The sequence below is a fragment of the Syzygium oleosum genome, unplaced genomic scaffold (assembly GCF_021117445.2).
Source record: "Syzygium oleosum isolate NSW1041296 unplaced genomic scaffold, Sole_v2.1 Sole_v2.08, whole genome shotgun sequence".
In the NCBI taxonomy this organism is placed as follows: Eukaryota; Viridiplantae; Streptophyta; class Magnoliopsida; order Myrtales; family Myrtaceae; genus Syzygium; species Syzygium oleosum.
This window is the reverse complement of record NW_026607492.1, coordinates 2,736,807-2,764,345: the sequence shown is the minus strand read 5'-3', so window position 1 is coordinate 2,764,345 and position 27,539 is coordinate 2,736,807. Positions and strand designations below refer to the sequence as shown.

General features: G+C 40.0%; 2 protein-coding genes, 2 non-coding genes and 1 pseudogene across 4 annotated transcripts; all 5 read right to left on the bottom strand.

Moving 5' to 3' along the window:
- Positions 1-4,321: 4,321 nt before the first annotated feature.
- LOC115666601 (AAA-ATPase ASD, mitochondrial-like) lies at positions 4,322-6,210 on the bottom strand. The gene has a single exon (XM_030588303.2). It carries the CDS (start codon positions 6,100-6,102, stop codon positions 4,534-4,536), a length of 1,569 nt encoding a protein of 522 aa, XP_030444163.2. The 5' UTR covers positions 6,103-6,210; the 3' UTR covers positions 4,322-4,533.
- A 3,365-nt stretch (positions 6,211-9,575) lies between these two features.
- On the bottom strand, positions 9,576-9,672 carry LOC115666605 (small nucleolar RNA R64/Z200 family). Its single transcript, XR_004003926.1, has one exon. It is a non-coding gene; the product is annotated as a small nucleolar RNA R64/Z200 family (small nucleolar RNA).
- A 7,545-nt stretch (positions 9,673-17,217) lies between these two features.
- Positions 17,218-19,063, bottom strand: LOC115667291 (AAA-ATPase ASD, mitochondrial-like; annotated as a pseudogene).
- Positions 19,064-22,021: 2,958 nt separating this feature from the next.
- On the bottom strand, positions 22,022-22,100 carry LOC115667293 (small nucleolar RNA Z199). The gene has a single exon (XR_004004040.1). It is a non-coding gene; the product is annotated as a small nucleolar RNA Z199 (small nucleolar RNA).
- Positions 22,101-23,474: 1,374 nt separating this feature from the next.
- LOC115688249 (AAA-ATPase ASD, mitochondrial-like) lies at positions 23,475-25,338 on the bottom strand. The gene has a single exon (XM_030614016.2). The coding sequence runs from the start codon at positions 25,263-25,265 to the stop codon at positions 23,676-23,678; it is 1,590 nt and encodes a 529-aa protein (XP_030469876.2). The 5' UTR covers positions 25,266-25,338; the 3' UTR covers positions 23,475-23,675.
- Between the last annotated feature and the right edge of the window lie 2,201 nt (positions 25,339-27,539).

Genomic DNA, 27,539 nt, shown 5'->3' with positions numbered 1-27,539 from the left:
CTAAACTGCGAACTGGTTTGTGTTAGAATGTCGCTTGGTGGGGCATTTATAATGCACACTCCGAACAAAAGCAACAACAGAGAAAATTTTAAGCAGCAACTTGGATGTTTCCTTCCCTGCTTTTTGCCAACGAAGAAAGACGAAAGATATTTCTGTTTATACTCTCTTTTGGTATCAATCCTGAAGACTAAGGCGTTGACTATTGCATTGCCAACATAAAATTAATTAAGTAATTCCGTTCTTTTGACTATGAGACTTCGTCCTCGTGCAGAACGAGGGTGGCGGCGCAGCTAAATTTGCGTTAACGCGAAACCGCGTGATCAAACTTGGTCGGAAAGCCGCCTCCCATAGCTTAAACTCAAAATCCATTTGTTACTTTATCCTTTAGCATAATTATAGCCGCGTTATTTATACTCAATCTAAATTTTTTTTCTTGTCGAAAGAAAATTTTGTTAATTGCTCAAAAGAATACATGTGAAGCACATTGATTTTATGGCAAAGAAAATCCAAGCAGAGCAAAGCCCATAATACAACAAAATAAAGCCAAATCCAGAAAATAAAGAAGGTCAACAGAGCACCGGCAGGGTCAAGCACGTATTCATTCCATAAAACGGATCTATCAAGCAAAATAATCGAAACCTACACGATTTTGATCAATATACACCAAATTTTGTAATAACTACATATTGCCTTAGCGTGCACGCTGGTCGTTTCTACATCGCCGTATGAAGACAATCAACATTGCTTCCTCTAGTTTAATCGTAGATTATTTTTCTTTTTATTTTCACAAAAGTTTAAGTTTTCTTGAGTAAATCTCACAGTTTTTCATCACTTGAACTCTATTTGCATATCGATTTATTCCGGAATTATGGTGATTTTCGTCCCGAGAACAGAAGGGTTTACTGGAATCGGAAATAAGCAAAGAACACACAATTGCGAGAAAGAATAATTAAGATTAGAATAACGCCAAATCGCGAGAAGGAATTTACATGCATACACGATGAACGAACGCAACCAATGAAGAGACAACTTTTGGACAAAAGTATGCCAATGATTATTGCGAAAAACGAAAATTTTAATTCCCAACAGTCCCTTCAAGGACTATTTGAATGTTTTTAAAGTTTCTGTACACACTTGAAATTCTATCACGTGTCAAATTTAAAACTAATTTTTTACCACCAAAACTTTGATGGAAAAATTTAATGGAAATTAACGAAACCTGCAAACGGATGGTGAACCCTACCTGAACATTCGCCACACGTGTCATTTAACATTGTGGAAAATTTAATGGAAATTAACTAAATTTGGACAGTCTATCGTTTGGGGTTTTTAGTGATCAAAAAATTAATTTTGGGTAATTTATCATAAGTATACTAGTTTGGGATTTTTATGGTATTAACCCAAAATTGGAATGGTGGCAACTTAGTAAATAAACAAGAAGACCAAGAATAGAACTCGTCCAAGGATGGACTCCTTTGATCGTACAAAACAAGGGCCCCACGTTTCCACAAAATATGTAATTTATGGGTGGGATAGCTAGGGTTTAGAAAAAAAAGTAAAAAAAAAAAGAGGTTTATACTTTTGGTTAATACTACAAAAAACTCTAAACTGGTATAACTGTGACAAATTTACTCAAAACTAATTTTTTGATCATAAAAAACTCCAAGCTGGTACACTCGTGATAAATTTACCCTCTATTAGTTTCCATTAAATTATACTATCGAATTACTAAATTAGATGACATGTGGTAGTGACGGAATTCGCTGCAGAGACATCAGAGGCATCTGTTCGAGAGTCTAAATTAGGATCCCAAGACAGTGATGACTTTTACAAGATTATAGCAAAGACTATTGAGAACATTAAGAATTCGAATTCTAAACGGTCAATTAGGGTTCCTTTGTTTGAATGAAAGAATTTTTTGCAAATTAGTCTTCTAAACTTTTATGCGCTTGGTTTTCTAAAAATGATCAGTCAATGAAGAATCATGTACGGTAAAAAAGAAATGTGTATATTTAAAGTTAGGAAAATGAATTTCCTAACCTAAAAAGGGAAAAATATTTTCCTGAAAAATAATTTCACGAAAATTTTAATCTTTTATCATGAAATTTTCAGTGAAATAAATCCACATTTAATAGGGAAAATTACCAAAATAGTCCTAAACCTATAGCAATTGTGTCAATTCAGTCCTAAACCTTTTTTTTTTGTGCCAGTTCAGTCTTAAACCTTTTATATTTGTGCCAATTCAGTCCTAAACCTTTTTTTTTTGTGCTAATTCAGTCTATCCTGCCAATTTTGGCCTGCCGGTGCTGACGTGGATTCCGGCCGGTGCTGGCCGTTCGGCCAACACTGACGTGGCAATTATATATATTTTTATATTTTTTTCGAATTATTTTATTTTATTTTCAATTTTTTTTAACATCTTCCTGGCTGGTCATCGCCGGACTGGCCAGTAGCTGACGCCGGCAAGTTCAACCTCGCCAATCACTGGCGAGGCTCGGCCTCGCCGGCACTAGTGAGCCTCGACCTCGCCCACCGACGGCAAGGTAGTCGGCGAGGTTGAGCTCGTTGGCGTCAACCTCTGGCTGGTCCGGCGACAACCAGCCAAGAAGAAGATGGAAAAAAAATAAAAAAAAATGAAAAAAATATTGAAAAATTGCCACGTCAGCACCGATTGGTCAAAATTGATCGGATGGACTAAATTGGCACAAATACAAAAGGTTCATGATTGAATTGGCACAAAAAAAGATTTATGACTGAATTGGCACAATTATAATAGGTTTAGGACTATTTTTGTAATTTTCCCCATTTAATGACTATATGAATGCTTTTAAAACTTTTAGTGCTCTATCTTAAATAAAAGTCAAAATGCTGACTTTCACAGGATCTATCAAAAAGTTAAAGGCCCAAGGCTCCTTAAGACAAACTCATGAAACCCAAAATCGCATTGTGCCAATGCCAATTTTAATAACAGTACTCTTTGGTCGGCTGTAGAGCCCACTCACCTAAGCAAATATCAGTTGCCATCACATTTTAGACCCGTCCAATTTCCTTCTTAATTTTCGAGACTTATTTCCCAAGCATGTTACAATTTACAAGCTACGATAACATGGTCATTCTAATCAAACGTATTGAAAAAGAAAAGGTGCCAACACCATTTGGTTACACATATTGGAAAATGTTATTTAAGTTTAAGCCCAGAATTCAAAAGAAATTACAAATTACATAAGTTCTTTTTTCTTGGGGAAAATAATCAAAACAGTCCTAAACCTATTGCAATTGTGTCAATTCAGTCATAAACCTTTTTTTTGTGCCAATTCAGTGTTGACCAATTTTGGATGGCTGGTGTTGACGTAAACGCTAGTCGTCCGGCCAATGCCGACGTGGCAAAAAAAAATTTCAAATTTTTTTATCTTTTATCTTTTCTTTCTTTTTTTTTTCTCCTTCATCTTCTTCAACCTCTCATCGGTTGCTGCCGATGACTGGCCAAAGGCTGGGACCGGCGAGGTTTTGTGCTCGCCGGTCACTTCGAGCGAGGCCAACCTCGCCAGTTGCCGGCGAAGACGAGCCTAGCCAGATCTGGCGAGGTCTTGTCCTCCCCATCGCTGGCCAGGTTGGGCGAGGCCATCCTCGTTGTCGCTGGCGAGGTCGACCTCACCCATTGCTGGAAGCGACCGGCGAGGACAAGACCTCACCACATCTGGTGAGGCTCGTCCTCGCCGACCGCTAGCGAGGCTCGTCCTTGCCTAGCAACGTCGCTGGCAAGGGCTCGTTCTCGGCAGCAACTGGCGAGGCTCTTCCTCGCCGGCGACTGGCAGGGCCGACCTCGTCAGCCCCAACCTCTGGCCGGTCGCCAGACCGACGACTAGCTTGAGGTTGAAGAAGATGAAGGAGAAAAAAAAAGAAAGAAAAGAAAAACAATAAAAAAATTTTAAAATTTTAAAAAATAATGTTTTTGCCACATCAGTACTGGCTGGCCAAAATAGGTCAAATGGACTAAATTGGCACTAAAGCAAAAGGTTTAGGATTGAATTGGCATAAAAAAAAAGATTTAGGATTGAATTGACACAATTGCAATAGATTTATGATTGTTTTGATAATTTTCCCTTTTTTCCTGATATCGCCGACGGATTCGAATTCCACTAGCTTATTTTATTTGCTTCAACTAGAACGCAATTTCATCTTTTGTGTTTTCCATAGTAAAATATCCAATATGACTTATTAATGATGTTATTTTCTTTTGATTAGTACACAGATTCTTCAAATGATTTTAGTTAAATATGAATTTGGACAGCCAGCTTCTATGAAATGTTAGGTACACATAATTGGTAAAAGCAAATTCCTATTTCTTATGCACTAAATTTCAAGCTTACAACGGTGGAGAAACATATCCATCCACTCCTAGAATTTTTACACGTTTTGCCAATCTTTCATATTCTACTTCACTTGAGACGCCACAAATCACACACAAAATCCAAGGCAGTAGAAATCTACATATTGTTGCATTTTTCCAGTCCCAGCTGGCTTCTTCAACGTCTACACTGCGAAGCCATTCTGGTTCACTTCTTTGGCAGCCACTCCTCCATTGATGACCCCATTTTCCTTCACTGCTTCATCAGATTTTCCACTCTCTTTCACTTCCTCTTTCTCACCATTTTCTTTCTTCTCTTGCTCTTCCTTTTCGGCCTTTGCTCGCGCTTCTTCCTCGGCTTCCAGCTCCTTTGCCGCTTTGAGCGCTTCAATCAACTTTCTCAAGCAAGTCTCCGCATCTTCGTTGTCAGACTTAGGCATCAAGTTCTCTGCGACATCAGCAGGGATCATTTTGGTCTTGTCAAACAGTCCGCTAATCGTTGTGAATAGCGGGTGATCCTCAATGTCCAGATAATTCCTGGCAAGAACCTTGAATGCCTCGAAGCAGCAATACGACATCTCAATGTGCTTGTCCATCCTTCCTCTCCTTATGAGAGCAGGGTCGAGCTTGTCCACATGGTTAGTGGTGAATATGATGATTCTCTCTCCCCCACAAGCTGACCAGATACCGTCAATGAAGTTGAGAAGACCAGAGAGAGTCACCTTGCTGCCTTTCTTCTCTTCTTTCTCCATCTTCTTCGCGGGATTGTAATTTTCGTCATTGTCATCGTCATCCTCATCCTTCTCCTTTTTCTTTCTTTGGCCCGTCAGATCAAGCGAGCAATCGATGTCCTCGATCACGATAATAGACTTGCTCAAAGTTTCAATCAATAGCTTCTTCAGCTCAGTGTTGTCTTTGACCGCCGTCAACTCAAGATCGTATACATCGTAGTTCAAGAAATTAGCCATGGCAGAGATCATGGTGGACTTACCGGTCCCGGGTGGACCATAGAGCAGGTAACCGCGCTTCCAGGCCTTGCCTATTTTGGTGTAGTACTCTTTCCCTTCGCTGAACTTTTTGAGATCATTCATGATTTCCTGCTTCTTGTTCGGCTCCATCGCCAGAGTTTCAAACGTCGCGGGGTGCTCAAAAACCACGTGGCTCCACTTGGTTTGCTTGTAATAATGCCAATTCTGGCTAGGATTGTTTGTATAGAGCTTACGCTGCCGGTCTTTAATGGCAATCGCCTTTCCTTCGGTCAAGATGTGCTTGACATATGATTGTGTGATCAATTCCCGGTTCCTCCGGTGAAAAGTGAGCTGGTAAAACCTCTGGTCCTCCGTCTTCGGATAAAAGGAAAAGGACATGTTCTTGGGGGTGGTTTTGTTCGACGACCACCAGACTTTCACCCCCTTGAACACGTCCGTGACCTCCTCGTGGTCATCCATGCTCAGAATGAGAGACTGGGTACTATCTTTGACAGAGTCCGCCTTGAGCCGCATGGCCCGCGCGGTAGCATTCTCCTTGAGGTAGTTCTGGATGGCCGTGTAGACCTCGCTGCGCCTCAGCTTCTCCCCTGTGAACTCGGGGAACACAATCTGGATGTACGGATTGACCAAGCGCACCAGCTTGTGGGTGTACCGCTCCATATGCTGCCGGATCTGGGGAGGGATGTATTGATGGAACATGGCCCATATGACTACCAGACCGCCGATAGCAGATCCGAAGCCCGTGAGCATCTCTCCAGGAAACATGTTTTCTTTTTCCTATAATGAAATTTGTGGGAAGGTCCAGTGTAGTGAATTAGTTTGAGGAAGTAGTCCTGAAACTCCTCCTGTGGCTGCTTTATATAGGGAGAGAGAAGCTATGTTATTGGATATTCATTCTTGGGCATCAAGAAACATTTCCCAGAATTTTATTATTTGTTTATGGGAAGGGATATGATAAGATCAAAGCTAGTTACACATGACAAATGAAAGTGATTCAGATTTCGTCTTTTGGTGCCACAACTCACTAGGAAAATGCTTACTAGTTCCGTGCAGACCTCATCATTGACCCTCAATCGTGAAGACCTGATCATCCGTGAGAGTCTCTCTAGGTTCAGTGGTGGTCACTTGGAGTAGGTAGAATTGCTAGCCACCATATTATGACTGAATAAGTCTCTTCTCGAATTGTCGAATATGGAATTGTATGAGCACATGAATGCAGGATCTGCTGACATGAGGCGGGTTAAGCTTCGGAACCGAATTCTGCACTATTTCGCGCTTTAAATGCGCCGAGCAATAAGCAAATAGAATGTTGGGAACTGTGAGATTAGTCAGGTGCTCTAAGAGTGGACTCTAATCTCATACTAGAAAGATGACAACATAAGGAAACAAAAATGGTTTCTGTTCTGACTAAGACTCTGATGTCATAGAGTGTGATGTCATATTTACAACGGGAGGCCCCCAAAACGAGGCTTCTAGGAAGAGGAGGAGCAATTACAATCTTGCAAATCTTTCTAACTCTAATTTATAATTAAGTGGCAGATGGTCCACGTTCTTAAATCGATTATGAGGTGCTCTTATCTATCACCAATCACCAATCACCAAACCATAGAAGTTTTGGACACTTACAGAGAAAACACAACATTTTCCTGGAAGTTGAACGTAGAGTGTCCTGACTAGGGATACCTTCCGGTCCAAGTTAGTCGGCATGAAGCTTCTGGTTTGAAATGGACATTGTGTCCTCATGACTAGTTAGGCGGCTTGATGTTATTAAAAGAGAAAAAATAATATCATTTTACCTGTTTAGCTTCAGCAGCTTAAGTAGCTTTATTTCTTGAAATACAGCAAAAATTTCAACATTGGCAAGATAATTTGGAATCTCCAAAAACAACAAGATCAAGCAATTGAACTAAATTGAGCCATCAAAGGCATGCGGCCCTATTGATATAGAGATTAGGGGGTGGAGACGCTAGTATTATTGATGTGGGGTTCGAATCCCGCACTCTGCAAGAGACAGAGCAAAAGTCAGAGAGAAATGAGAGTTAGGGATAAGACATATAAAAAAAAACTAAATTGAGCCAAACTTTTTTAGACACTTGTTGCCAAAGTAGTTATTCATCACCCTAATTAAAGAACCTAATATATTTAAGGTGGCCGGCTTAATTACCTTCCGACGCTATCTATTTGACGTCATGATTTAAGCACTTGGAGGCAAAGAAAGAACAGCCTAACTTGTGAGGGGAAAATTGTCCAAAAAGTCTTAAACTTATTGCACTTTTGCTAATTCAGTCCTAAACTTTTTAACTTTACCAATTGAGTCTTAACCTTTTCATTCCTTGCCAATTGAGTCCATTCGGCTAATTTTGGCCGGAAATCGCTGACGTGGATGCCGGGTGGCGCTGATGTGGACATTTTTAAATAATATTTTAATAATTAATGAATTTTTTATGCTTTTTTCTCTCTCTTTTTTTTCTGTGTTCTGAAAGTTAGGGCTAGTGAAGGTGGCTGGCCAACCCTCGCCGGCCACGGGCGAGGGCCGCGACGCCCTCGCCGGCCAAAGCGAGGGCGCGCAAGCCCTCGCTCAGAGCTGGCGAGGGCCGCGACGCCCTTGCCCAGAGCCGGCGAGTGTCGCCGGCCCTAATTTCACAACCCAAAAAAGAAACAAAGAAAAGAAAAAAAAATACAAAAATCATAAATTATTAAAATATTATTTTAAAATGTCTACGTCAGCGCCATGTGGCCGTCCAGTGTCCAAATTAGCGATTTCCGGCCAAAATTGGCCAGATAGACTCAATTGGCAAGAAATGAAAAGGGTTAGGATTCAATTAGCAAAGTTGAAAGATTTATGACTGAATTGGCAAAAGTACAATAAGTTTAGGACTTTTTGGACAATTTTCCCAACTTGTGAGCCTGGCTTCCTTTAGGGCCACAAAGAAAAACTTGAAAAGGCTATTTCGGAAAGCAATGTCTTGGAAATTTCTGGTCTTATTGGTAAACTTTTAATTTGTTTAATTTTGTCTTTCAGCGGAGACAGTAAGCATGCATATCACTCAAACAATTTTAAGTTCACAAAAGGCCGCGGGGGCGGCCAAGATGACCGTATGGATTAAAAGCTTCCAGGAGTGCAGGGTTTTCTGGAGTATACTTAAAAAATTCTTAGGGATACTATGAGAATTTCACTTGTATTTTAGAGAAATCTTATAATTGATAGGGGTAGATTGTATATTGGGAAATTGGAACTTAACTGTTAGATCCAGAGGAGACATAGAATTGTAATTTGAGGGGATCGGTATATGTAAGAGTCATCTCCCTTCTTTGGTAACACCTCATATCCAACACAACAAAACATATTAGAGTTTTCTCTCCTAAAACACTTCTCTCCAAAGCTTCTCTTTACGATCCGGAGTGGGCCAAGTAAGCGAGTGAGCAATCGAAGAGGGGTAACCCGAGCTTAAGCATCTTTACCAAGAGGTGAACGAGTCAACAGGGTTTAAGCGTCGCACATTGCTCATGCGAAGTTAAATATACGCAACAAAAAAACAATAAATAGAGAGATACCAAAAAGAAAAGGTGAGTAATTTTTTGATCGGAGGATAACAAGCCAGGGTAGTTATTTTCTGAGTGGAGTAATTTGATTCCAAGATGATTGATAAAATTCAATTGTTTATATTTTATTATAGTCTAATGAAGGATAGTTTCCGAAGAGTAAGACGAAATGATGCTGCATTTAGATATATAAAATATATACGACAACTACGAGACAAAAAGACGTATATTAATCTATAATATCATCTTGACATGAGTACGACATTAATTATATATTAATTTTTGTCTCACTTCGGATTGCCCTTGTGTAAACTATTTTGGATGCAAGAGTCCCAATTCGTTTTTGCTTTCTCCTCCAGTTAATCAATTCGTATTAGCAAGAGTCCCAAACTCGTTTTCTTTCCTTCTCTAGTTAATTCTTTTTTGACTTGACCATAAAGAGAGCTTGATTAAGCCTTGCACGTCTTTGATTAACATTTTCAGGTCATGATCAATCGTGATCATATACTTTGTTTCACGAAAAAAGTAACATATTTTCCAAATTATCCGTAATATCAATAATGAAGGTAACGAAAATTAATTTTCTTTGACAAATGGCGAAAAATTAAGAAAAGATTTTATGATTGCTGATTTTTTATGAACAAGAGGAGGTGAAAAAGGAAAAGAAAAATCATTCAAACATATTTGGGAAAACGCTTCTCTTAAGAGTTTTAAATGTCTCTTCTCATCAATGAAAGTCTCTGAAGTCTGACATGTGCATAATTTCTTATTCATACTTCATCACTGCAGAAGTGAAATAATCAAGAGCTTATGAAACCATATATAACTAATTTATTATGTTCCTGATTATGAAATCGAAGCAACTTTTCGGGAAATCCTCTGTCGTGGTTGTGAATGAATCTTTTCCACATTGATTCCGCAGGAGTAAGTCAGCCTGCTCATTTGGTACCTAATCCTATAGTATCACTTAGATGTGAAATCGAAAACCCTCCATTTTAGAGCAATACTAGCGTTAGTTACTATTGAATAGAAATCGAAATGGAGCATGATCAAGTGGTAATACAACGGGTTGTGGTCCCGAGGTTTCAATCCTTTTGTCTCAAGGAATATTAGCTCTCTACAAAACATTCGTTTGTACGAGGGCCGTTTGTTTGCTTGGGTAGTGAAGTATGGACAAGTTCATAAGTTATCAAAAGAGAAAATAATCTCATGTTACCCTATTAGCTTCAACAGCTTAAGTAGCTTTATTTAACAATTAAGGTTTGCCCTAAAGGCCACCTTTCTTATTTGGGAGAGGAAGGTGGAAAGTTTGATTTTCCACATTCTTAGAGGGGCTAAGAGTGTGCATGTTTAGTTTCAGATGTGAGTTTCGACTCTCACGCTTTACAAAAAGGCAGGGTAAAAATTTGAGAGTGAGTTGAGAGTTAAAGTAGAATAAATAAATAAAAATTAACTTTATTTCTGGAAACACAGAAAAAAATTTCAACAGCGGCAACAATGTTTTATATCATGGTCGCGATGTTGTTAGAACAATACCGCTTTGTTGCTGCACATATGGCGCAAAGTCTTGACCTAATCCTGAGTTAGTTTGTTGGTACACAATGTTGCCAAAGTAAATTGCTCAACCTAATTAAAGAACCTAAAATATTTAAGGTGGTTGGATTAATTGATTTCTAACGTCATCTATGTGATGTCATGATACAAGGTTTGGAACCAAAGAAAGAATAGTCTAATTTATAAGACCGGCCTGCTTTGGAAGCTTTGCGTCTTTTGTCAGACAAAAATTTGAAAAGGCTATCTCGGATAGCGATGTCCTCGGAAATTTCTGGTCATTGTTGCCAAACTTTTTATTTGTTTAAGTTTTTATTTTCGGTTGAAACGATAAGCAAGGGTTAATTCCAAACAAAGCACTAACTTTAGGTCGAGGGAAAATTTGCCCGAACTTTTTTTGTTCCATAAAAAGCACCAACTTTAGGTCGAGGGACATTGGTCCGAACTTTTTTTTCTCGTAAAAGCATCAACTTTCATTTAAATCCCAAATTTGGCCCCCATTGATTTTCTGTCTCAAGTTACCCTTGTTTGAGAAAAAAGTTATGGTGGTGAGCCCGGCGAATCTCTTCCATGGCGTCTGACGAGCGGTGGTCTACGGCCAGAACGACAAACGACGAATTTGGCGAAAGATTCAATCGAAGATATTTTTGACTGCCAGGTGAAGTGAAGGAGATGAACAGCTTTCACCGTTATTCTTCAAGCGTGGTTTAGAGAATAAGATAATGAATAATACTTTAAATCACTAGCAAGTCACGTGGATTTATTGCTAAGGTGGAATAGTCAAGTTGGAAAATCAATGGTTTTAAGTCAATAAGGGCCGATTTGGGATTTAAGTGAAAGTTGGTGCTTTTTACGAGACAAAAAAAGTTCGAGCCGAATTGTCCCTCGACCTAAAGTTGGTGCTTTTTACGGGACAAAAAAAGTTCAGCCATAATTGTCCTTCGACCTAAAGTTGATGCTTTTTATGGAACAAAAAGTTCGGGCAGAATTGTCCCTCACCTAAAATTGATATATTTTTTGAATTAACCCCGATAAGCAAGCATATCACCCAAAAATTTAATGCCACGTCTTGTCTTGTACCTTTTTGAGCTCACGTCTGTGTCACGACATGCAAGTTTACAAAACAAAAGGCCTGGGAAGTGGCCAAAATGACCAGGCATGCCTTAAAGCTTTTAGGGATCTAGGATTTTTTTGGGATACTGTGGAAAATTGTTAGGGGCATTATGAGAATTTCTATTTGTATTCTAGAGAAATCTTGTAATTACTGAGTATAAATTGTATGTGTGGAGATTAAATATTCATCATTAGATTAATGAGATATATAATTGTAATTTGAGGGATCTGGGTATATAGAAGGGTCACCTTTTTTTCGTTTGTAAAATTTCATATCCAACACAACAACAAACAAGAGTGTACTCTCTATCCAAACACTCCTTCATATGATTTCTCTTTACTACTCGAAATGGGCCGAGTGAGCGAGCAAGCAATTGACGAGGGGAAGGCTAAGCTTAGATGACCTTCTTAAGAATTAAACAAGTCGAAAGGAGTCTAAATGTTGCACGATTTTGATCTAAAAAATAATAACCTAAGGAAAGATTATCGTTATCTTTTGACTAAGTGAGGATAGTTATTGATTGAGTGAAGTAATTTGATTCTTGGAGGGTGAATGAAATTTAATTATTTACTTTTTGTGATTATTTTATGGAAGATACTGAAAGATTAAAAAGTAAGATGAAGTCACGTTTAAATAAAATATATAAAAGATATATGATAATTATCTATATTAGAGAGTTTTTATTGATAGTTATGATTATTTTTGTCCCAAGTGTTAGCGATATTATATTAGAGATTTTTCAGATTTTGTTGATTATCTATATCTCTCAAGATTGCACGCATATCTCTATTAATTGTGTATATCTTGATTAATATATGTTGCCTTAAAAAGTCGCCTCATAAAGCCTATAGAGACTGGTGTAATCTTCATTATGATACATTGAAATAAACACAAATTCCTCAATCCTACTTTCCACTTCATTATTTCTTTAACTTTGTATCAGAACCGTCGTTCCTCAGGAAATCCTTAAGTGCATCGGGTGCGATGTGCACCCCATGCACCCATAGCCCAAATAAATCAGTGCACCCCTAGCAATCAAAAGAAGCTAAACAGTGTTCACCCAAGCCTCATTCTGTCTAACCAAGAGCCACGGTGGTCGGGTTACAACGTCGGTGACGCGTCGCCAAGTCAAGTTTTCTTTTTCACACAGTAATTTTCCAACGCCGCAAAGACGCATCTTCGTACGGAAACTTTCGTTATGATATCATGTGAGATTTGATAAGATCATAAACAACTGTTCTAAAAGTTTAAGCTGTTAGATAAAAACGTAATTTATTATTTAAATATTCTAACATCGAGAATAGAAACAAAAAGACGGGCTTAATAAAATAGAAAATGAACAAACAATGGGGCCAAAACCAAAACTCTTTGGTCGACTGGAAATAGGTGCCATCACATTTAGACCCCTCCAGTTTTTCTTTTTCACACAGTAATTTTCCGATGCTGCGAAGACGCGTCTTTGTACGGAAACTTTAGTTATAATATCATGTGAGATTTGGTAAGACTATAGATAACTGTTTTAAAAGTTTAAGCTGTTAAATAAAAACGTAATTTATTATTTAAATATTCTAACATCGAGAACAAAAACAAAAAGACGGTTTTAATAAAATAGAAAATGAACAAACAATGGGGCCAAAACCAAAACTCTTTGGTCGACTGGAAATAGGTGCCATCACATTTAGACCCCTCCGGTTTCCTTCTTTATTTCGGGACTTATTGCCCAAGCATATCGCAAACCCCAATACCATCATCATTCTAATCAAGCATGTTGAGTACAAATAGGGGATAATATAATTTGGTTACGCATATTAGAATAAGATATTTAAGTTTAAGCGAGCAAAAGAAGTCGTTTTTCAATTTGGAGACTCAAGATATATAAGTACAAAATTTGGAGTTTTCCTTTGACATCACCAACTTAATATGTCCTCTCTTTAAATTCCACAGTTACAATTTCTTTTTCTTTTTTTCCTTCAACCAAATGGAATCTTTTGAGTGTGCATAGGAGATTATGCAATAGAGTTAACCCTCCATTTGTACGGTTTACTAATTTGTAGTTCTTTGTGATATTAATCAAATTTAACAGAGAGTAAATTTATCATAAATGTACCAATTTGGAGTTTGTGATGGTCAAAAAATTAGTTTTGGATAAATTTATCACAAGTGTACCAGTTTAGAATTTTTCGTGGTATTAACCCTATGCAATACGAATCATTGATGATCTCAAATGATTTTAATTAGTATTCTTTTTCCTCCAAATGATTAATAGTCAACCATTAATTTGGATCTGACCAAAAAAAAAACTAATAATCTGGACAGCCGGCTTCCATAAAACGTTAAATGCACATAATCGGTATAAGCAAATTCCTATTTCTTACTAAGTCGCAGTAAATTTCAAGTTTACAACAATGGAGGAAAGAATGCATCAACTCCTAGATTTTTCCCTAGTTTTTCCGATCTTTCTTTCATGTCTCAGATCACTAACAAAATACTAGGCAGAAGAAATCTACATATTATTCCATATTTCCAGTCCCAGTTGGCTTCTACGTCTTCACTGCGAAGCCATTCTCTTTCACTTCTCTGGCAGCCACTCCTCCATTGATGACCCCATTTTCCTTCACTTCTTCAACAGGTGTTCCACCATGTCTCACTTCCTCTTTCTCACCATTTTCTTTCTTCTCTTGCTCTCCCGTTTTGGCCTTTGCTTGCACTCTTGACTTCCTTCCTCGCTTCCAGCTCCTTTGCCACTTTGAGCTCAAGCCAGTCTCCTAACTCCTATCACCACAACTATGTCTCCTAAGATATTTCCTATACACCCCAACAGACAACATAGTAGTACACACCAAGTCCACAAACAGAATCAGAAACTCGCTCACTAAAACCAATACGAACTGCAAAGCATATAACGGAACATATCATCGTTATCGTCATCAATACATCTGTAGATGCGACCCAGGTTACCTTCGAACAAAATTTAGGATTGGTCTTCGCTGCAGTCGGACACGCCGCTGACTCTTAGGACATCGCAGAAAAAGTCGCCAGTCATGCTAATGTTGGAGAGAGAGAGAGAGAGAGAGGAGTCAGTGAGCTATTGCGCTGGATTCGCTGCCTCGTGACCGACGCGTTCGCTGCTAACGGCGAGTGGCTCCTTCATGGCGGTGGACGCGGGAGGAGGGGGAGGAGGAGGAGGCGGACAGAGAGTGTGATCAGTAGAGTTCCTGTAATATTTTGGCCCAAAATATTAAATAAACAGCTCAAAGCCCAATTAACTTTTAGCAGCTACACCCATTACCTTACCTTACCAAGCCTTAGCCCATGTAATCCCCTCTCTTTTCACCTTCATCAGGTGCACGGGAAACGTAAAAGGGAAAAGAAACATAAGCGGCGACAATAACAAGAAGGGTAAAGAGAGGAGAGAGAAATTTTCGCGCGAACACAACTCGGACACCAGGCAAGCCGAATCAACTTTGAATTGCAATGCTCGATAAGTATTTGAATCCTCTGTTTGTCTAATCGGAGTAACTCTCGGAGTTAATTTATAAATTTGTAGTTATGTGAATATATAACTGCAAGGTTCGAATGATGAGTTATTAAGCCGTGGACTTACATGGAATGATAGTTTAGGGCGTTATGAAGACGTAGAGTATGACGAAAATCGATTTCGAAGTATGATTTGGTCAGAAATTTATTTTGAAGTCTTGCGTGCGAGTTACACGTAACGGACAATACGCGTAATGGACAAAAATGAACGTTCGCTATGAATGAGTTTCTTCGTCAGCGTGTAGGAGTCAATTGGTCGATGAATAAGTGTAGTCTAGTTGAGTTGTTATTTAAATAGAGTTTTTACTTGGTTTTGATATCGCTTTTCGATATATTGATAGGAATACTAGTTAGTCGGTTCGAGTAACATTCGTAAGTTCGTTTTTAGCTTTCCTAGGTGGGTGTTACTTATCTTTTTTTTTGGTTTTGTAAAACTTATGTCTTGAAGTGATAGAAAGATGCAGTATGAGTTAAACAGACATGACATGTTTGATATTTCTTTGAAAAGGAAAAGTGATGTTTATAACATATTTGATACATAATTTCGAATCGGGCATTTGCTACCTTATTTGTTATTTGAAATGGTTTAAGTGTTTATGGAAGGAATTGCGAAAGATTATTCATACTGATTTGATAAATGTTTTATGAAATGTATCCGACTTGATAAACTAAACTATAAAAGGTTATTTGATTTGGATTGTGACCTTGACTTATGAGATTGGATTGTGGATTTGGATTTGTGGGTTATTGGAGAATAATATTAGCGTATTATGCTCATGTCTCTATCATTAGAACCCTTTTTTTTTGTCGAAAGATTAGAACCCATTGAGGCGGTAAGTGTGCAAAATGTCCTTCTCGGCGAACCACATGATGATATAGATGGAGATCTAGCTAAGAGGGGAAACTCGATCACCTTTGTCACTGACGTTAAGTGTGACCATAGTTAGATACCGAGCATTAGAGTAGTCGATGAAATGAACCATGACGTTTGATTTGATAGAGATTAATTAGTGAAATGGACCATGAATGGCTGATTTGTTATTGTTGATTGATTTGATATATAAAAAGTTCTATTGTGAAAAGATAAAAATCATTTTTTATATTTATACTATATTTAGAATTGATGAGTTATGATATCGGTTTATAAAGATGTACAGTGTATGTTTGATCTACTTAGAAGGATGTACTACTCACTACGTTGTGATTACTTATTCCATTCATTTTACTTACTTTTCGAGTTCTTTAACTAGCCGCAAGTAAGAAAATAATGTTTATCATATCAACATGACATTTTGTTAGTAAGATTATTTTTTTTTTTAGTTGTATATGGCTTAATGAATTTCTGAGTTAGTTGTTAGTCGAACATGTATGCATTCTTTTTTATGAATTATAGAAAATTTGATCCTATAACTACATAACTCTTTTATCAAATATATATATATATATATATATATATATATATTTCGATAATGGATTGATGATGGTTATATTTAAGGTTGCATCCTTCGGGTCCATGTTATTGCCCCTGTTCTTGTAGAGTTGGGGGTGTGACAGTCCTGGCGAGAATTGCTTCTAGGTCCTTGAGAGAGGAGGAGGCATAGGAGAAATGAGGACGAAGAAGAGGAGGAAGGTGTACCGAAGAGAGACCGTCCAGCTGATTGTGACCGAAGCGTTGTGTAAGTCGGACCTTACACCGGATTCAAAGACAATCACATTTTAGACCCGTCCAATTTCCTTCTTGATTTTCGAGACTTAATTTCCCAAGCATATTACAAGCTACCATAACATGGTCATCCTAGTCAAACGCATTGAAAAAGAAAAGGTGCCAACATCATTTGGTTACATATATTGGAATATGTTATTTAAGTTTAACTCAAAATTCAAAAGAAATTACAAAAAACTTAGGTCTTTTTTTGTTAATATTGCCGACGGATCATGTTCCCCTTCGAATTCCATTAGCTTCTTTTATTTGCTTCGACTAGAACGAAATTTCATCTTTTGTGTTTTCATAGCAAACTATCCAATATGACTTATTAATTAAATTCTTTTGCTGGGTACATATATTCTTCAAATGATTATATAGTTATATATGAATTTGGACAGCCAGCTTCTATGAAATGTTAGGTACACATAAATTGTAAAAGTAAATTTCTATTTCTATGCACTAAATTTCAAGCTTACAACGGTGAAGAAACATATCCATCCACTCCTAGAATTTTCACACGTTTTGCCAATCTTTCATATTCTGCATCTCTTGAGATGCCACAAATCACACACAAAATACAAGGCAGAAGAAATCTACATATAATTGCATTTTTCCAGTCCCAGCTGGCTTCTTCAACGTCCACACTGCGAAGCCATTCTGTTTCACTTCTTTGTCAGCCACTCCTCCATTGATGACCCCATTTTCCTTCACTGCTTTATCAGATTTTCCACTCTCTTTCACTTCCTCTTTCTCACCAATTTCTTTCTTCTCTTGCTCTTCCTTTTCGGCCTTTGCTCGCGCTTCTTCCTCGGCTTTGTTCCTCGCTTCCAGCTCCTTTGCCGCTTTGAGCGCTTCTATCAAGTTCCTCAAGCCAGTCTCCGCATCCTCATTGTCTGACTTAGGCATCAAGTTCTCTGTGACATTGGCGGGGGTAATTTTGGTCTCGTCGAACAGTCTGCTAAAGGTTGGGAATAGCGGATGATAGTCAATGTCCAAGTAATTCCTTGCAAGAACTTTGAATGCCTCAAAGCAGCAATACGACACTTCAATGTGCTTGTCCATCCGTCCTCTCCTTATGAGAGCAGGGTCGAGCTTGTCCACATGGTTGGTGGTGAATATGATGATTCTCTCTCCCCACAAGCTGACCAGATACCGTCAATGAAGTTGAGAAGACCAGAGAGAGTCACCTTGCTGCCTTTCTTCTCTTCTTTCTCCATCTTCTTCGCGGGATTGTCATTTTCGTCATTGTTGTCGTCATCCTCATCCTTCTCCTTTTTCTTTCTTTGGCCCGTCAGATCAAGCGAGCAATCGATGTCCTCGATCACGATAATAGACTTGCTCAAAGTTTCAATCAATAGCTTCTTCAGCTCAGTGTTGTCTTTGACCGCCGTCAACTCAAGATCGTATACATCGTAGTTCAAGAAATTAGCCATGGCAGAGATCATGGTGGACTTACCGGTCCCGGGTGGACCATAGAGCAGGTAACCGCGCTTCCAGGCCTTGCCTATTTTGGTGTAGTACTCTTTCCCTTCGCTGAACTTTTTGAGATCATTCATGATTTCCTGCTTCTTGTTTGGCTCCATCGCCAGAGTTTCAAACGTTGCCGGGTGCTCAAAAACCACATGGCTCCACTTGGTTCGCTTGTATCCTTACCAATTCTGGCTAGGATTGTTTGTATAGAGCTTTCTTTGCCGGTTTTTAATGGCAATCGCCTTTCCTTCAGTCAAGATGTGCTTGACATAAGATTTTGTGATCAATTCCCGGAGCCTCCGGTGAAGTGTGAGCCGGTAAAACCTCCGGTCCTCGGTCATCGGATAGAAAGAAAGGGACATGTTCTTGGGGGTGGTTTTGTTCGACGACCACCAGACCTTCACCCCTTTGAGCATGTCGGTGACCTCCTCGTAGTCGTCCATGCTCAGAATGAGAGACTGGCTACTATCTTTGACAGAGTCCGCCTTGAGCCGCTTGGCGCGCGCAGTGGCATACTCCTTGAGGTAGTTCTGGATGGCTGTGTAGGCCTCGCTACGCTTCAGCTTCTCCCCTGAAAACTCAGGGAACACGATCTGAATGTACGGATAGACCAAGCTCATCAGCTTGTGGGTGTACCGCTCCAGATGCTGCCGGAGCTGGGGTGGGATGTCTTGCTGGAACATGGCCCATATGACTAGCAGACCACCGATCGCAGATCCAAAGCCTGCGAACATCTCTCCAGGAAACATGTCTTCTTTCTCCCCTAATGAAATTTGTGGGAAGGTCCAGTGTGGTCAATTAGTTTGAGGAAGTAGTCCTGAAACAACTCCTGTCGCAGCTTTATACAGGGATAGAGAAGCTACGTAATTAGATATTCATTCTTGGGCATCAAGAAACAATTCCCAAAGGCAAGAAACTTTCCGTAGATGAAGCACTTCATTTTTGGAAACCAAGATTTGATTATACAGACGGCCAAATCTACGAGGATTCTGATTTGTTGACTTCAACGGCTAGCCAATCTTCTCAACAATTATCAACGGTTAAATTGGAGATTGATCCTCTTGAAAATTGTCCAACAAGAAGTTTGGATGACGAGGAGTATGAAAGATAACCAAGGCAACGAAGAAAAAGAGAGATCAAGTATTCATAATTCCATATTTCGATAGAGCTTCGCATCTTTTTAATTGTCTTCTGAGAGCTTTAAATTTGTACTCTTCGAGAGTGTTGGCAGCATAAAAGTTTGTGTTTAGGTGCAAGATAGTGAGATCTATCGGCTTGGATATAAGCAGCATTCACAACTATAACTTCTCAATAATTGACTAGTAAAATCCAGCCGGTAGGCTGTCAGCTGAGAGAATGGACGTAGGCTTATACTAAACTGAATCACTATAAACTCCAAGTGCTTTGTTTCCTATCTCTCTCTACTCATATTCATTGCTCTGCAATGCATTGATTGATGCAATCTAACTTGCTCATATTAAATCTCTAGTTTACCTTGTCACACTTATCTCACTTGACACTTTTAATTCTACATTTATTTGTCCAAAATCACCTATTCACCCCCTTTAGGTGATACTCCTAGCCACTTCATATTCGAGTCTCGTCATCTCATCTCTCTCTCTGTCTCGCCAACATCGTCTCGTCTTGTCCCTGTCTCGGTCTTGCTTGCTACCTTGCCTTAGCCACGTATTCTCTTTGCTTTCTCTCTGTCGATTTCATTTTCAATTTCTTCGTGCGTAGCCATGGGCAAAAGGCCAGGCGAAGGAGCGTCAGAGGCGAGCTCGGGCAAAGGGCTCAGCGAGATCTGAGGCAAATTTGTTGAGAGCGTGAGGGAGGAGAGCGAGGAGGGCGTGTGAACAGAGCTTCGCCATGGGAGGCATCGACGAAGCTGAAGATCCCGAGCTTGATGATGAGCAAAGCAGTGGATCTTCGTAGTAGAAACACAATGTGATTACATAGAGAGATTAGTTTAATATAAGAAACAGAGGATGCAAATTTGAGGAAGTGGGGATGAAAAAAATGAAACAAAAAAAACAAAAAGAGGTCAGATTCGGGTTGACCCTTGAACTGGCCCAAAATAGGGATCAACAGGGTTGGATCTTGATTTCAAAAATTGAGAACCGGCCTTGACAGGGTTAGTTCCAGGTCACAAGTCTGGAACCTAGTAGATGGAGAAATTAAATTTTACCATTAAATCAATATAAGATATACGGTTATAATTTGAGGGCTCGTGTATATACAAAGATCACTTACCCACGTATGCTACGTCTCATATTCAATACAACAAATAAGCAATAGTGCATTCTCTTTCAAAATGCTCTTCTTTGGAGATTTTCGTTAGGACCTAGAATAAGCCAAGCGAGCAAGCGAGCGACGGACTATTCTCAGCTTAGGCGACTCTAATAAAAGGTGAACAAATTGAAAGGAGTTTAAGTAATGTACAATCTCGATCTCAAGAACATGTGGGTAAAGTTGAATATCCATGTAAAAAACGAAAACAAAAGAAAGATGCCTAAAAAATGATAGATGGTTATGTTTAACCGAAGCAAATATGCGAGTAGTTATTATTATATGGACTAATTTGATTCTTGGAGGGTTGATGGAATTTTAATTATTTTTACTTTTTACTATTAATAGTTAAAGCATAGATATGAACGATTGAAAAGTACAAGGAAAGGAAAGGATGTTTTGATTTAACTATATAAAAAATAAAGGAGCTTATTAATCTATAATATCGTGTCGACATGAGTATGACAACGGATATGCATTGATTATTATCTCACTCGGCACTGCTCTTGCAGAACAACCATTCGCGTGTTTAGCTCAGAATTCCCACTCTTATACTCGTCAGGACTGCCAATTGTTTTGCGAAAAAATGAAGATTATGCACGAATAGGTTAGAAGATAAATGAAATAATTTTTTTGACTTATTATCCGAATATTAAGACGAGGTTTTCAGATTGCCGATTTTTTACGATGTAAAGAAAAGAAAATTCATTCAAAAAAATATTTAGGAAGACACTTCTGCTCGGAGTTTTGAATCTTTCTTCGACCATTTGTGTTGTCTTCCATATTCATAATTCATTACTGCCGAAGTGAAACAATCAATAGATCACCATTTACCACCCAAAAATGATAATCTTGTCTTCTTTTTTTTTTGGTAAGGTATAATCTTGTCTTCTTTTTTTTTTTTTGGGTAAGGATAATCTTGTCTTCTTTTTTTTTTTTTTGGTAACCCGGGAACCCACGCACGGCCGACAGGGGAGGTAAATCCGGTGACGCTAGCGCAGGACCCACCACCACGACGTCACGCTTAAGAATCCCTAACGCCAGCGCTGGGATTCGAACTCCTACCCTTCGTGGGGGGAGGGGAGCCCGAAGCCAACGCAGCCGCTGAGGGCGGTGGTATCTTGTCTTCTTTTTATAGAGATTAAAGTCAAAAACACGATAGGATTTTCAGCTCATGTTTTTTTCTAATCGAAATAAGCGTATATTGCCTTCCAAAACAGCGCATGTAAATCACAGAGCCATTACTGACTCATATCCAACAAATGACTAGAAAAATCAGGACAAGAAAGCAAGAAATTCAGAGAGATCAGGGTATTGGATAAGGGTAATCAGTCACGGTTTAATCAGAAGCACGGACCAAATTGATAGTACTCATCACATCTCTGCTGCTGTGACGAAACAAGAACGAAGAAGAAAACCCAGTAAAAAACGAGAAAGAAGAAAGCAGAGGAAGGTTTAAACATGGAAGAAGAGGCAATCATCAGAGACTTAACTACTGGGAATCACGGGGCTGCAGCCCTTCATATTGTTGCAGTTTTCTCGCATCACTTGATCGCAGCAGATTCGACTGGACAACCAAAAAAATGAAAAGCTTCAAAAGACGATGGATTTGAATGCACAAGACGAGATGGTGCCTGCACCACGCGGAGGAAGAGAAGAGGAAGAGGAGGACCCTTTGAGCCCGTTTCTATAGATGGAACAGATGGGGTGCTCGTGCAGGAAATCCTAGATGGTACCGCCACCGCAACTGGCATGGTTATGATTGATGGACCTTTTCTCCTTTGACTATCATCCTTAGGAAAGCCAGTAAAGATGAGTAGTTATGTGTTCTTCAGAAAGAACTCGGCCTTGAGATCGAGAAAATTTGTGGATAAACGACTCATTAGAGAGATCATCAGAGGACGAGCCAGAGAAATATGAGCATTGAGCTGTCTCTAGTATGATACAAACATCGATACCAAAAGGAGGAAGCCCTATGATTAAAAACGGCCTAATTCCAAAAAAAAAACACCAATTTTAGGTCGAGGGATAATTCTGACCCGAACTTTTTTTTGTCTCATAAAAAAGCATCAACTTTAGGTCGAGCAACAATTCTGGCCTGAACTTTTTTTTGTTAAGTAAAAAAACATCAACTTTAGGTTGAGTGACAATTCTGGCCCCAATTTTTTTTTGTCTCGTTAAAAATCACAAAATTTCATCATGATCCCAAATCTGGCCCCCCGTTGACTTTCACCATTATTTGAGAAAGAAGGTTATGGTGGTGAGTCTGGCGAATCTCGTCCATGGCGTCTGTCGACAGGCGGTGGTCAGCTTCAAATTACGTATGGCCAGAGAGATTCAATCTTGAGATATTTTTAACTTGTCATTGAAGTGAAGGAGACGAACAGTTTCACCGTTATTCTTCAGATTGTGGCTTAGAGAATAAAACAATGAATATTGCTTTAAATCCAGTCAGCAAGTCACGTGGATTTATTGCTAATGTGGATTAATAGTCAAGTTAGATAATCAATGGTTCTAAGTCAATTGGGGCCAGATTTGGAATTTAAGCGAAAGTTTGTGCTTTTTTACGAGACAAAAAAAAGTTGGGGCTAGAATTGTCGCTCGACCTAAAGTTGGTGCTTTTTTACGGACAAAAAAAAGTTTGGGCTAAAATTGTCCATTGACCTAAAGTTGGTGCTTTTTACGGAACAAAAAAAGTTCGGGCCAGAATTGTCCCTAAACCTAAAGTTGGTGCTTTTTTTTGGAATTAACCCGATTAAAAACATCCAAAAGAGTAAATGTGAAATTTCATCTTTTGTATTTTCATAGTGGATTATGCAATATGAATCATTGATGATTTTACTTAGCACTTTGTTTTCTCCAAATGATTATTGTTAAATATGAATTTGGAAAGCCAGCTTCCGTGAAATGTTAGAGACACATGCATGATTGGTAAAGACAAATTCCAATTTCTTACTAAAGAATGCACTAAATTTCAAGACTGCAAACCATCAACTCCTAGAATTTCCACACGTTTTGCCAATCTTTCATATTCTACTTATCTTGAGATCTCACAAATCACACAGAAAATACGACGCAGAAGTAGTCTACATATTATTCCATTATTCCAGTCTCGGCAGGCTTCAACATCTAAGCTGCGAAGCCATTCTCTTTCACTTCTTTGGCAGCCACTCCTCCATTGATGACCCCATTTTCCTTCACTTCTTTATCAGATATTCCGCTCTCTTTCACTTCCTCCTTCTCACCATTTTCTTTCTTCTCTTGCTCTTCCTTCTCGGCCTTTGCTCGCGCTGCTTCCTCGGCTTCGTTCCTCGCTTCCAGCTCCTTTGCGGCTTTGAGCCCTTCAATCAAGTTCCTCAAGCCAGTCTCCGCATCTTCATTGTCGGACTTAGGCATCAAGTTCTCTGCGACATCGGCGGGAGTAATTTTGGTCTCGTCGAACAGTCTGCTAATCGTTGGGAATAGAGGGTGATACTCAATATCCAAGTAATTCCTGGCAAGAACCTTGAATGCTTCGAAGGAGCAATATGACATCTCAATGTGCTTGTCCATCCTTCCTCTCCTTATGAGAGCAGGGTCGAGCTTGTCCACATAGTTGGTGGTGAATATGATGATTCTCTCTCCCCCACAAGCTGACCAGATACCATCAATGAAGTTGAGAAGACCAGATAGAGTCACCTTGCTACCTTTCTTCTCCTCTTTCGCAATCTTCTTTGTGGGATTGTCTTTTTCCTCGCCATTGTCATCCTCGTCCTTCTCCTTTTTCTTTCTCTGGCCCGTCAGATCAATCGAGCAATCAATGTCCTCGATCACAATGATAGACTTGCCCGAAGTTTCAATTAATAGCTTCCTCAGCTCGGAATTGTCTTTGACCGCCGTCAACTCAAGATCATACACATCGTAGTTCAAGAAATTAGCCATGGCAGCGATCATGGTGGACTTACCAGTCCCAGGTGGACCGTAGAGCAGGTAACCGCGCTTCCAGGCCTTGCCTACTTTGGTGTAGTACTCTTTCCCTTTGCTGAACTTTTTGAGATCATTCATGATTTCCTGCTTCTTGTTTGGCTCCATCGCCAGAGTTTCGAACGTTGCAGGGTGCTCAAAAACCACATGGCTCCACTTGGTTTGCTTGTAAGAATACCAATTATCGCTAGGATTGTTAGTATAGAGCTTACGCTGCCGGTTTTTAATGGCAATCGCCTTCCCTTCGGTCAAGATGTGCTTGACATATGATTGTGTGATCAATTTCCTGTGCTGCCGGTGAACCGTAAGCCGGTAAAACCTATGGTCCTCGGTCTTCGGATAAAAGGAAAAGGACATGTTCTTGGGGGTGGTTTTGTTCGACGACCACCAGACCTTCACCCCCTTGAACATGTCAGTGACCTCCTCATGGTCGTCCATGCTCAGAATGAGAGCCTGGCTACTATCTTTGACGGAGTCCGCCCTGAGCCGCTTGGCCCCTGCAGTGGCGTTCTCCATGAGGTAGTTCTGGATGGCCGTGTAGGCCTCGCTGCTCTTCAGCTTCTCCCCCGCAAACTCGGGGAACACAATCTGAATGTACGGATTGACCAAGCTCCCCAGCTTGTAGGTGTACTGCTCCAAGTGCTGCCGGAGCTGGGGAGGGATGTATTGCTGGAACATGGCCCATATGACTGCCAGACCGCCGATCGCAGATCCGAAGTGCATCAGCATCTCTCCAGAAAACATGTTAGGAAACATGTTTTTTTCCCTCTAATGAAATTTGTGTGGAGGTCCAGTGGAGTGAATTAGTTTAAGTAGTTCAGAAACTCCTCTTGTTTCTGTTTTATACACAGCGAGAGAAGCTATGAATGGGCATCGAGAACAAATTCCCAGAAGTTTCTTATTTATCTATGGGATGATAGCATGATGTGAGTAAAGCACATGCAAAATAAAAGTCATTCAGATTTCTCTTTTTTTGGCGCCACGCCAACTCACTAGGAAAATACTCGGCAGGTCCGTGGAGACTTCATTATTGACCCTCAAAACTTTCTGTTGTTTTTGGTCTTGTTTATAGACGAACTGTCACTGATCATGACCACTTTATAGAAAGTTGAGTGTTCGAATCGGTGCCGCGGAGTGCGTGTGTGTAGCACGTGTCGCCCCCAGGGTTTACCTCCCGGCTGTCGGCCGTGCGGGGGTTCCCTGGGTCATCAAAAAAAAAAAAAAACTGTCACTGATCATGAAAATGAGATCAGCCATGAGAGTCTCCCTAGGTTCAGTGGTTAATTGGAGGTGGTAGAAGTGCTGACCACCATTAAAGGACTGAATGAGTCTCTTCTCCACTTTTTTCAATATGGAATTGTATGAGCAATTATATATCAATTCATGATCAGCCGACATGATGCGGGTCAAGCTTTGGAACGGAATGTTGCACTCTTCGAGCTCTAAAAGTGCCGAGCAAAAGTAGAACATCGGGCCGGTGGGAACGGTGGGATTAGTCAGGGGTTGCCGCAGGAGGTTCAAGCACTAATCTATTGATACAGAAACCATGCATGAAAAATGAGAATGGTTTCGGTTCTCTGACTGTGACTCTGATGTCATGGCATATGTTGTCATCTTACAGCGGGAGGCCCCAAAAGGAAGCTTCAACGAATGCATAAATCTTTGAAAAGGCAAAAGATAGGTATTTTGTTGACCAAGACGCAACCAGAAGAAAACACAAATGCACTGGCAAATGGTTCCCGTTCTAGATCGAGAGCGATTGCCCCTCTTGTCTGCCACCAATCACCCAGCCATAGAACGTTCAATTCGTGGAGAAAAGTCAACATTTTACTGGTAGCTTCTTGATTTGAGGTGTGTCCTGACTTTGAGATACCTTCGTGTCCAAGTTAACTTGCGTATGAAGATATTCTTTGTTTGAAACTGACATTGTCTTCAAGAAGTCATCGAAGGCAAGCGCGTGCTTGTGGAACTTGGTGCAGTCAAAGGAGAGAATAATCTCATTTGCACACCTTTTCTTGGCTTCAGCTGCTTAAGTAGCTTCAGCACAGATTTGTTGCTAATGCATATGGCACGAAGTCTCGACCTAATCCTGAGTTGTGGGTACACTCGTTGCCCAAGCAATTGCTCATCACCCTAATTAAAGAACCTAAAAATATTTAAGGTGGTTGGATTAATGAACTTCTAATGTCTGTCTATGTGATGTCATTGTCATCATGAGAAAAGTGGGAAAAGTGTCAGAAAAGTTATAAAGCTATTGCATTTGTGCCAATTTAGTCCTAAACCTTTTTTCGGTGCAAATTCAATCATAAACATTTTGTCTTTGTGCCAATTCAGTCCTTCCAGCTAATTTTGATCGGATTTTGCTGACGTGAACACCCGCTGGCTTACGTGGCACCACCGGTGATGATGTGGACAATTTTTAATAATATTTAAATATTTTTCGAATTTTTTATTTTTTTATTTTCCTTCATTCTTCCTCCAGCTGGTCGCCGGTCCGGTGACTGGCTGGAGGCCAAGGCCGGCGAGGTCCCCTCGCCGGCCTCTGGTGAGCCCCGTCGACCGCTGGCGAGGATCGCCAGCGACGTTGACAGCGAGCCTCGCCTCGCCCTTGCCAGTGGCCGCGCGGTCACGGCCTTCGACCTCGCGGCCTCTGCCAGCGGCTGGGCGAGAGCTCGAGCTCGAGCCTTCGCCAGTGGCTGTGAGGTGGCGGGCAAACCTCGCTAACGGTTGGGCGAAGCTTGCCGTCGCCGTTGCTAGAGAGACCCTCCAAGCGATCGCAGAACCGAAGAAAGGAAAAGGAAAAAAATATATATTAAAAAATTCGAAAAATATTAAAATAATATTAAAAGTTGTCCACGTTATCGTCGGCAGTGCCACGTAAGTCGGCCGGCATCCACATCATCAAAATCTGATCAAAATTAGCCGGAAGGACTGAATTGGTACAAAAATAAAAGGTTTAGGATTGAATTGGCGCTAAAAAGAGGTTTAGAATTAAATTGGCATACTTTTTCAACACTTTTTCCCGATAAA